The sequence below is a fragment of the Erpetoichthys calabaricus genome, chromosome 3 (assembly GCF_900747795.2).
Source record: "Erpetoichthys calabaricus chromosome 3, fErpCal1.3, whole genome shotgun sequence".
Taxonomy (NCBI): domain Eukaryota; kingdom Metazoa; phylum Chordata; class Cladistia; order Polypteriformes; family Polypteridae; genus Erpetoichthys; species Erpetoichthys calabaricus.
Genome location: NC_041396.2, coordinates 247,448,140 through 247,460,365, shown reverse-complemented (window position 1 = coordinate 247,460,365; position 12,226 = coordinate 247,448,140). Strand labels below are relative to the sequence as shown.

The window sequence follows — 12,226 nt, the reverse complement described above, 5'->3', positions numbered from 1 at the left end:
GAATCTACCTGGATCAGCATGTAAGGGTCTTTATATAAAGCTATTAGGATGGGGAGGTAGGGGTAAACTGGGATATACTGTATATTAGTAAGTTTGATTTTAATATCAGTGTCCTTTTTCAAAATGATTTACCCAGACACCTATGAAGTGCTGATTTACTTTTTAATAGGGAAATGGAAAAATAAAGATGCAAAAATGCAACACACATTAACATATTCAGTCTGTATAAGAAGTATTTTTTCTCTTAAAAGCTTCCCAAAGTGACTCCTACAATAGCACGATTTTTGTACAGATAGGTGTGTTTGTATCTTTTGAGGATGAGAGCTCATCTCACTTTATAGCCTCGTTTGATAAACTGCTCTGGTCCAAACTGTACTGCTGTAGTGTAGGAAAAGACTGTTTGTCCGATCACTCAGCAAACTTAATTTTTAGTTCTTTTGGCAACACTGGTAAATCATTAATTCAGTTAACAAGATGGCAACATCAGGGACACCAAATTAATGTAGGTTGAGTGAAGGATCTCTTTTTCACTTTACAACAGAGATGGCAAAATATGACGAGATCTATACAATTTTATGAACAAGGTTCATAAATTGTCAAAAATCCACATTAAACACTTTCTCTGATGTGATTTGGCATGGCAATAGACCATTTTTCAGCAAATATTCCAAACACACTTGTTGAAATACCCAAAATAACACTATTTATTTATAACATAATGATGATTGAACATGGATATATGTAAGTATATAATATAAAACATAAACTTATGACTCTCATACAGAAAAAGACATAAGTTATGAATTCTGTATCTTGGCTTAGATTAATATGTTTCTCTCCAGTAGAAAATGGTACACAATTTATGAATTCTGATCTTTCAATTCATATGTTCACAATGGATTACTTCTTTAGCTACTTATTAAGTTTCTAGTGCCGCACTGTGATGTTGATTTACCCGTAGCTGTTCTACACTTGCTTATCTCCCACACAGAGTTTCGGTGTGTGCGATACTTCTCTGCACTTTCTTACAGGATTTAGGAAGGAATTTATAACAGCTAGAACTAATCCTTCACATGGTGTTACCTTTCAGTTACACCAGCACCATAATATTTTCGCAGGCTTTGTCCTAACTTCTAATTACAATTAATAATCAGTGCTAATCAAAGCAGATGTATGTATGGTCTGGAGTAAGCGATGCTTTGCTCCTTACCTAGTCAGTTTTCTTCAGTGTGCTTTTCCTTGACTGTTCTGGAGATGTTCTCCTTCATCATCTTGTCATTGAGGTTCAAGCACACCACAATGATCCTCTTGTTGCTAACAAAATCATGTCTGCTGATCACTTGTGATAAGTCAGCTGCCATTTTCAGCAAGACAAACGTGTGACTACTTGGGCACTTGCTAACTTAGCAATATTTGGACTAATGGCACCCCTGGTCGAACTCCTGTTATAGACTGTCTTCCTTTTATCCTGTCCAGCGCCAGTTACTCTTTAGAGTAGAAGGGATTGTCTTAGCCTTTGTTACAGCCACACACTATAAGCACAGGAGTCTCTGCTTTAGAGCAGAAGTTACAGCCAGGTTGAGAGCAGTGACCATATAGAGGTCCGGATTTTGTGTGTGTAAAGGGTTTTAAAGGACGGAACAGACATTTTGTCATTTGTTTCCTAGGTGCACATAAACCCATTCTTTTTTGGTTGACTGTTGGAGCAAAGTTTTGTCCATCAAGACTGCAATTGTTAAATTGTGTCTCTATGTTTAAGTTTGGGTCTTTGAATGTCACCTCGGAGAGCTATCTCTGGGATGTCACTTGGCTTGTGATTAATCATTTTATCAGATTAGACACAGAGGCTGCATTCCAAAGAGAGGTCCAGTCAAGAAGAAGTGGATATTAGGAGTGTTTAGCAGTGGCATTTTAAGCTAAGGACTTGTGCTCCGGCCATAGTACAATGGATAATGCCTGTCTGTCCTAGACTAGTTTGGTGTACCTTTTGGATGCTTTGTTTTTTTATATTGTGATTTGATGTAGGTGGTGAAAGGTAGACTGAGAATAAAACAAAAGAAGAATTCCCGCAACAAGAACACTTATTTTGAATTTAGCATTTTCAAAAGACAAGTAGGGGAATATCACCATATATTTTGTGTTTATGCAACAACTAATGTATTGCTGCATATGGCCTGAAATTAAATAATTATGATGAGGTCTGCCTAACAATAATTGGTAACTATTCATGTATCATATTTGGAGTTTGCCACATTTCTATCTATCTATCTATCTTATAGAGAATGGTGAACAGAAAGTTTAGTTGAATAAATTTAACCTAAAGTCCTAAAAATTCCAGTCTAGTCATTGATCATGTTATCCATACTAGAATTTACCATATCAATATGCATATAATTTTATGTGCAGATGAATGGAAAAGCAAGAAAAAAAAATATTTCATTGTAATTTTTGTGGTGGTACAGTTGTTAGTTAGCACTGCTGTATATGATTCCAGGGGTTTTACTTTTAGTAGCTATTTCCATGTCCATTTACTGTGTCTGTAAATTTTGCATGCCTTTTGTGCATTTGAATTTTTTAATGAGTAAGCTGGTTTACTTCCACATTTCAAACATTCATTAAATTATTTGTCATTTCTAAATCAACCTGATGTGGAAAAATATAGGTCAATTTATATAGCACATTTAAACAAACATAGTAATGCTGTGGCCAAAGTGCTTTACAAAAATAGAAAAAATTAACATAAAACATAAATAGAAATAAAATATATGAACATAAAATAAAATACATAATAAATAGAAGTAATGTTATATACATAAAAAATAGAAGTAATGTAATATAATCACAAAGAGGAAGCCATCAGTATTACTGAAGGTAACTGAATGCAAGTGAGTAGAAATGAGTCTTTAATCTTGTTTTAAACAGTTCAATTGTAGACGACTCCTTTATATGATGAGGTAAAGAGTTCCACAGGCGAGGTGCGACAGCTGCAAAAGACCTGTCCCTCTTGGTTTTACACTTGGTACGAGGGACAACCAGAGACAGCTGACCAGAAGATCTAAGCATTCTAGATGGCTGATGTAAAACACACAGTTCAGATAAATAGGCAGGAGCAAGTCCATGTAAAGATTTAAAAACTAGCAGCAGGATTTTAAAATCAATTCGAAAACTGACAGGCAGCCAGTGTAAAGAAGCTAAAATAGGAGAGACAGTGTCATACTTTCTTGCCCCAACCAGAAAGCGAGCGGCAGCATTTTGTACCAACTGTAACCTGTGTATCAACGATTTGTTAATCCCAGAATACAGCGAGTTGCAGTAATCGAGGCGAGAAAAAATAAACGCTTCAGTAGCTATCTCAAGATCCCTAGAAGATAAAAAAGGCTTTATCTTACCTAATAGACGAAGTTGGAAAAAGCAACTCTTGAATACAGAATTTATTTGTTTCTCAAAAGAGAGGTTACTGTCAAAGATAACACCAAGATTGTGGACTTGAGGTTTGGAAAAGACAGAGAAAGAGCCGAGAAGACCAAGACCAATTTGGGCTTTAGCTGATGGACCCACTATAAGCACCTCCGTTTTATTTTGATTTAGATCAAGAAAATTATTAGCCATCCAGGATCTTAGTTCAGACAGACAGTTGTGGAGTTGATTTGTTGTAGAGTTGCAGACAGGATAGACTCCAGCTGACTGCAACCTTGTATTAAACAAAGTGGATTAAGAAAATGGATGGATGGTGTGATGCCCATGTTGCCCACAGCTGGTATAACATTCTTGAATCTAGGACCTCAATAGTTATAGATCAAGATGGATTACGTCGATTGAAGACACAATCAAAAGTGCTTTATACTTTTTATTTTTAAACAAAGTGTCCAAATCAAAGTGCAGCACTTCTCTTCATTAAATAGATAAAGTCAATAAATAATCCCATAAAAACAGTGTTCATGAAGAAGATAAAATCCTTCACTAAATAATCCTTTCAAAAACTGTTAAACCCAGGTAAGAAGAAAAAACAATAAACATAGGATCATCTTCATGAACATGACCCAAGATCACCCTAACAGGTATACTCAGCTGGGCTGAGACTCCCAGATTGGGACCAACACCAAGCCCGGCTCCATCTTCCACATGCCCACCTCAGTTTCTGTGGGATACCTAGGAGCCTACAATCTCCTATGCTCTGTCCGCTCGACATAGTCCATCCACCCTGGTAGCACTGTTTTCCTCACTTCCCCATGGGTCTTCCTCAACTGCACAGCCTTCTCACCACACCACTGGTCTGATTCCCTGATCCTGCTCTCCCTGTCTCTCTTCCTTCCATTCTTTTTTCTCCCTTGCTTTCATTCTTGCTTTCATTCAGAACTGCACGTCTGATATTGTGGTCAGCAACACAGGAGCGCCACAGGGGACTGTACTTTCTCCGGTCCTGTTCAGCCTATATACATCGGACTTCCAATATAACTCGGAGTCCTGCCATGTGCAAAAGTTCGCTGATGACACTGCTATTGTGGGCTGCATCAGGAATGGGCTGGAGGAGGAGTATAGGGACCTAATCAATGACTTTGTTAAATGGTGCGACTCAAACCACCTACACCTGAACACCAGCAAAACCAAAGAGCTGGTGGTGGATTTTAGGAGGCCCAGGCCCCTCATAGACCCCGTGATCATCAAAGGTGACTGTGTGCAGATGGTGCAGACCTATAAATATCTGGGAGTGCAGCTGGATGATAAATTAGACTGGACTGCCAATACTGATGCGCTGTGCAAGAAAGGACAGAGCCGGTTATACTACCTTAGAAGGCTGGCGTCCTTCAACATCTGCAATAAGATGCTGCAGATGTTCTATCAGACAGTTGTGGCAAGCGCCCTCTTCTACACAGTGGTGTGCTGGGGAGGCAGCATTAAGAGGAAAGACGCCTCACGTCTGGACAAACTGGTGAGGAAGGCAAGCTCTATCGTTGGCATGGAGCTGGACAGTTTAACATCTGTGGCAGAGCGAAGGGCGCTCAGCAGGCTCCTATCAATTATGGAGAATCCACTGCATCCACTTAATAGTATCATCTCCAGACAGAAGAGCAGCTTCAGCGACAGACTGCTGTCACTGTCCTGCTCCACTGACAGATTGAGGAGATCGTTCCTCCCCCAAACTATGCGACTCTTTAATTCCATCCGGGGGGGTAAACGTTAACATTTAACATTATACATAGTTATTGTCTGTTTTTCACCTGCATTATTATCAATCTTTAATTTAATATTATTTATTGTATCAGTATGCTGCTGCTGAAGAATGTGAATTTCCCATTGGGATTAATAAAGTATCTATCTATCTATCTATCTATCTATCTATCTATCTATCTATCTATCTATCTATCTATCTATCTATCTATCTATCTATCTATCTATCTATCTATCTATCTATCTATCTATCTATCTATCTATCTATCTATCTATCTATCTATCTATCTATCTATTCACTGACCCTTTTTAACCTTAGTGAGTGCAGGTGCACCAAACAATTTGTGGAGCTGTGATGAAGGGCAGCTGTGTTAGCCGCTTATGAACATGTTAGCGCAATTAGCCAACTTCCTTATCAAGAATCTCTGCAGCCACATGGCTTTTGTTACACATACACTTATATTCTTGGGACTCTGTGCACCATCACTGTTATTATTTTATAAAACAAACATGTACTGCCGCGGACCCCCTACTCACCTCACCACTGATGAATTGGTGGACTTAATTATTTTAAAAAATTATTTCAGCCTTGTAGTTGCATTTGTTCAAAATTTTAGTTTGCTTTATAGGACTGTTCTGGCCTTAGTATATGATACGTTCTCAAATAATTCCGCAGAGTAAATATCTTCATTTTAAAAGTTTTAGTAAATTCAAAGCAAAACAGTTAATACAAAAATAGAGAAATAGTTGATTCTACAGAAAGGAAAATTTCTTGTTTAAGAACAGTTCTGTTTAAGGCTTATTTATCTTGTTTTATTTCTCTTTAAGTTTGGTCATACATTCATATTACATTTTCACACCAACAAAAGAAAAAAGAAGCCAAAAAAGGTTTGGGGTAGCCGCCCCGTATATTGTAGGTCATTCTGTTAAGACAAAGTTTTTTGGAGTTCAAAATGGAGCTGGTTTACAGGATGCAAAAATTGCGGTTTTATGGTCAGGCAGAGGAAATTAGGTCATCAGGGCAGGAACAGGAAATGATGTTGTGGGGCCCAGAACCGGAAGTGACATCATCGTGGGCCAGGCAGAATTTCCGCTAACTGGTCTGCACAGGAAGGAGGAAAAGGTTTAGTGCACTCTGCCACCCCCCTTGTCTGGCATGGAATTACCTTCGAGCTCTTTAGCTGCCTCCCATGTGCACGTGTGTGACAATGTGTAGAACGTTCATATTAAAAATAGTCAGAAAACTGTATGCCAAATCTCCCATTTGCAAATTATTTAACAGTCCATGCTAGCAATGAGATTATTTCCTAACTGGCTTAATTAATGCTTAGTTTTACAGATATAGCTAAGAAAGTACTATTTCATGTTAATTTACAGGGGATAAAAGACTATACCATAAATCTAAGTAACTAAAAGAAACTATTTCTATTGAAATTAGATGTGAATTTAACATTAACTTTCTAAGATTGGCTCTTGCAAGTTGGTTTGTTAAAAAGTCTATAATTTTAAAAAATTAGCTAGTATTCCCCCTCTGGATTTAAAAACAAAAATTAATCAGCAATCTGTTTGTTTACTTCTCAAAAATATGTCATCTTCTTAGTTTGCATCTGTTCTTTGTTAGTTTTTAAAGATTGTATAGAAGTAGATGTGACATTCAATTTACAGTTGTGCTTGAAAGTTTGTGAACCCTTTAGAATTTTCTATATTTCTGCATAAATATGACCTAAAACATCATCAAGTTTTTCACTCAAGTCCTAAAAGTAGATAAAATGAAACCAGTTAAACCAATGAGACAAAAATATTATACTTGGTCATTTATTTATTGAGGAAAATGATCGAATATTACATATTTGTGAGTGGCAAAAGTATGTGAACCTCTAGGATTAGCAGTTAGTTTGAAGGTGAAATTAGAGTCAGGTGTTTTCAATCAATGGGATGACAATCAGGTGTGAGTGGGCACCCTGTGTTATTTAAAGAACAGGGATCTATCAAAGTCTGCTCTTCACAACACGTTTGTGGAAGTGTATCATGGCATGAACAAAGGAGATTTCTGAGGACCTCAGAAAAAGAGTTGTTGATGCTCATTAGGCTGGAAAAGGTTACAAAACCATCTCTAAAGAGTTTGGACTCCACCAATCCACAGTCAGACATATTGTGTACAAATGGAGGAAATTTAAGACCATTGTTACCCTCCCCAGGAGTGGTCAGCCAACAGAGATCATTCCAAGAGCAAGGTGTGTAATAGTCGGCGAAAGGACCCCAGGGTAAATTCTATGCAACTGAAGGCCTCTCTGACATTGACTAATGTTCATGTTCATGAGTCCACCATCAGGAGAACACTGAACAACAATGGTGTGCATGGCAGGGTTGCAAGGAGAAAGCCACTGCTCTCCAAAAAAAACATTGCTGCTCATCTGCAGTTTGCTAAAGATCACATAGACAAACCAGAAGGCTATTGGAAGAATGTTTTGTGGACGGATGAGACCAAAATAGAACTTTTTGGTTTAAATGAAAAGCGTTATGTTTGGAGAAAGGAAAACACTGCATTCCAGCATAAGAACCTTATCCCATCTGTGAAACATGGTGGTGGTAGTATCATGGTTTGGGCCTGTTTTGCTGCATCTGGGCCAGGATGGCTTGCCTTCATTGATGGAACAATGAATTCTGAATTATATCAGATAATTCTAAAGGAAAATGTATGGACATCTGTCCATGAACTGAATCTCAAGAGAAGGTGGGTCATGCAGCAAGACAACGACCCTAAGCACACAAGTCGTTCTACCAAAGAATGGTTAAAGAAGAATAAAGTTAATGTTTTGGAATGGCCAAGTCAAAGTCCTGACCTTAATCCAATCGAAATGTTGTGGAAGGACCTGAAGCGAGCAGTTAATGTGAGGAAACCCACCAACATTCCAGAGTTGAAGCTGTTCTGTACAGAGGAATGGGCTAAAATTCCTCCAAGCCAGTGTGCAGGACTGATCAACAGTTACTGGAAACGTTTAGTTGCAGTTATTGCTGCAAAGGGGGGGTCACACCAGATACTGAAAGCAAAGGTTCACAAACTTTTGCCATTCACAAATATGTAATATTCAATCATTTTCCTCAATAAATAAATGACAAAGTATAATATTTTTGTCTCATTTGTTTAACTGGTTTCTCTTTATCTATTTTTCGCAGTGGTAGTGCTGCTGCTTGCAGTAAGGAGACTGTGGAAGATTGTGGGTTCGCTTCCCGGTTCCTCCCTGTGTGGATAGCACTTTGAGTACTGAGAAAAGCGCTATATAAATGTAATGAATTATTATTATTACTATTATTTTAGGACTTCAGTGAAAATCTGATGATGTTTTAGGTCATATTTATGCAAATATAGAAAATTCTAAAGGGTTCACAAACTTTCAAGCACAACTATACAATTACTTTAGATTTATCTATAGAATCTTATTATCAAAAGTACATATGGAAAAATGCTAATTGGAAAAAAAATAACTTTAGTATAAACTGTGATACTTTCAAAGTGAAGCAGATATTAAGTAAATAGTGTGTAATATGACAAATAGTGTAGTATATTGTCATTTCGACAGCTAATTCTTACTTTAAACTATACAAAACTTTCTTTGGAAAGCATTTTACAACCCTTGGGAGATCAGGCCTCATAATCCACAATTCGTAGACTGCTGAGCGAAAATGTAGACTGGACAAGGGAGACTGTTACTTGTAGCTGTCTTTTTACCTCTTTAAAAACATAACACATTTACAGAAATATTTGTTACAAGCTACATATGTTGCTTTCTAATATTTTTCTTTTTATATTTTATTGCTATATATTTTTAGAATATTATATATTTGGCCCAATAAAAGCTCACGGTATATACTGAAGCAATATATTATTTCTGTGTTCCTGTTGACCACATCTTGGGAGCTTGAGACACTTTATTTACTTAGCTATAGTTTTATCTCTGTATCGCAATGGTTACAATTATATTTGCATTACAGCCATAGCTAAAGTGTATTATTTTGTCTGTCACCTAATTTATGTAATGTTTCAATCAACCAAGTGCATTCAGTAAACTAAAGGTGTTTACTTTGTTTGATGTCAAGTCCAAATATGCACTGCATTCAATAGTAAAACATTAGTTTAATGCATATTTAATACAAAAGTATTTTTCAACTGTGTAAAGAACCAGTGAAATTGTGAAAGTTATTATGCTTAATGGTTTATTTGATGATGTTATGACTTTTGCAAGATTTTTGTTAGTTTTTAGTTAACTATAGCTAAGAATTGAAAAAGTAAATTATCTTTCAGTAAATGTGTTAATATAATAAAGAAATCCACTGAATGCGACATATTTCCTATATTACTGTCTTCATTATGAATCTTCCATAATGCTATAAAAATAAAATACCATATGTAATGTGTTTATGAATATACTGTATAGTACTACATATTTTAAAATGATGTGTTTTGTCCAAGTACTGCAATTTTTCAAGAGCTGTGTAGAAAAAAACACATAAAGCCATGCACTATATAACAGCTGGTAAATGAAATGTGGCTTTGCCTCCAGCATTAATCATCTAAGTAAATAATCATTGTCTCTAGCAAGCTCAACAATAAAACACCACCAAGACTGTAACCTCTTAATTCTTCATGGTAATGCACTGCTGATTTTATTGGTTTTCCTTGCAGGTCGCAGATTGTGCTTGGGATGAAACAGTGAAAATATATACCCCATCAACTTTGGTAAACCACCTTTAAAATATAACCAGGAGGCAGCTGTCATTTGGATGAAAAAAATTAAACTCAAGGAGATGTAAACACTCTGGAATAACCCCTACAGTAATTTCTGCATTTTATTTGACATTTGAATTTTTTGTGATACATCTTCATATAAACTTACACCTAATGCTGTTATGCAATGATACTGTACAACATACAGTGTATGTAAAATTGTGCATAACCAAGTTATGTAAATAATGTGAATTTTCTGCCAGTATATAATAATACATGGCCTAGAAAAGAAAAAATAATCATTGGAAAATCTATTAATAAATCTATGTACCGGTTAAGTGTCAGGTTTTTTCGGGTGTGTGCCACAGCGCAAAGGACTCAACAAAAGATCCTGCCAAATACAGAATTATGTTATGAAGTTCACAATATAAACTCACAATTGCACAAAGGAAGTTTAAATTGTTCAATCAATTTAAAGTAACATAAATTATTTGAGTTTATGAAGACCAGATCTTTATGAATATGGAGATATTATCACTGCCAAGACTTTGGTGTTCAACATGCATGAAGAAGCAGAACTACTGTAACTACAGGATCATACAGGGAGATGGACAGTGCAACAAATGTGTTTTCTCAGAGTCAAGGCCTTGCATTTCCTATCATGGTGCTTTCTGCAGAAGACAACAAAAAAGTATCTACCCAATGCCTGTTTATACTAGAAGTGCTGTGCAATTGAATATGACAATAAATTATTTTGGTAATGTTGTTTCTGACTGCCATCTTCTTCTTAAAGTTAACGTGATATTTGAAAATAGTTTGCAATAGTTTGTAGTTTATAATAATTTGATCTGTATGCTGTTAGCTTGGGGCAAGAGTCTATGACCCTTAATGGGTCAGCTGTGGGTCAAGACCACAGTAATCAGAACTCCTGCTAGAGGGTGGTATTGTGAATGAATAGATATAATACACAGTATATTGTATTGTGCATGGGTACAGAAGAGACTAGCACAGGATGTGCATATTTGAGCTCTCAGACAGGTGAGTGAAGTTGTGGCTCACCTTCTGTTGTCCCCTCTGCATGCACACTCAGGATGATCATCTGGACCATTCTTCATTATGCTCCTGTGTCTTGTGGCCACCTTTTTGCGATGCCTTTTCCTGCACATGAATCACCAGGGGTCTCATTTAAAAACCTGTTTAAATTCCATACTGAAATTTTTCTTATGCTCAAAAGGCAAAAAAGATGTACACACAAAAAAGTTGGATTTATAAAACCATACATATGGCATGTGCCATGCCAGTTCTTTAGTACATTTCAAATCAACTTGAAACTATGTACCAGTGCCCAAATGTTTTACTACTCCCTGTCTTCCCTCCATTAACTGTATAAGGCTTAAAAACCTCCTTTTTTGAATACAGTATATTGATCTAATCATTATATGAATCTGGCCTTGTTTACTACAACAACGGAAGAAGATTGGAGAAAAGGCAGAAAACAAAACTTCAGTGAATGTGAATTTGAGGTATTACTGGCTAAAGAGAAGAACCACAAAAACATTATTGTCCATCTACTGTAATCCACTCAGAGGTCCTCTTCACTCAGTCAGTGCCTAGGTTCTACTTCAGTAGAACATATAGAAATATTTATTAAAACATAAATACTGTATATCACAAATTTACTCTTTTGTTGGAAGCAATGTTATTTTAGTTATATGAAAACTAAAATCAAAACTGAAACTATTCTTAAAAAAACATTTTCATAAATGAAATGAAATTAAACAAAGCTATTAAAGTAGCTGGAAAGACTAACTGAAATAAAATTACAATTTACCAAAAATATTTTTAGTTTTCGTTTTTGAATGAATATTCTTGCCATTAGTCTTTAACCCTTGTAACTGTTAACTGTAACACCGAAAGTCATCCACCATGAGTCGCCCACATATATTCATCAATTGAACGGTGACGGAGGACGAGTGTTCACGCAGCATTTGCGGTAACAGTGAGAGCTTAATACAGGCACGTAAAGTGTGTGAAATAGAAAGCGATTTACTGTGCTGCCTTTCTTTGTGCTTGTTGTGTATCAAGGTGTAATTCAGATACCAGAAATCGGAATGCGCTGGTCAACAAAACCTTTACTGTATGGACAGAAAAATTGCGAGTGACTAACGTTTCAGTTTATTTCTCAGGTGCATGCATTTTGTTGACAATAATTCACCTGCTACTTTGCACAGGAGAAATCATTTTTGAAAATAAAACAGCACTGATCGAGAGACTGACTAGGTCATCACACATGATCAGCATATTGTTACTGATCAATCACTTTTTGTTTTA

General features: G+C 36.4%; 1 protein-coding gene across 1 annotated transcript in view; it reads left to right on the top strand.

The window, feature by feature from the left end:
• The window catches only part of pex7 (peroxisomal biogenesis factor 7), a 192,307-nt gene extending 181,646 nt beyond the window's left edge, over positions 1-10,661 (top strand). The window contains exon 10 of the mRNA XM_028797947.2: positions 9,854-10,661. Coding sequence (XP_028653780.1) covers positions 9,854-9,922 — 69 coding nt within the window. The 3' untranslated portion in view covers positions 9,923-10,661. The remainder of the gene's footprint in view (positions 1-9,853) is intronic.
• The last annotated feature ends 1,565 nt before the right edge of the window (positions 10,662-12,226 follow it).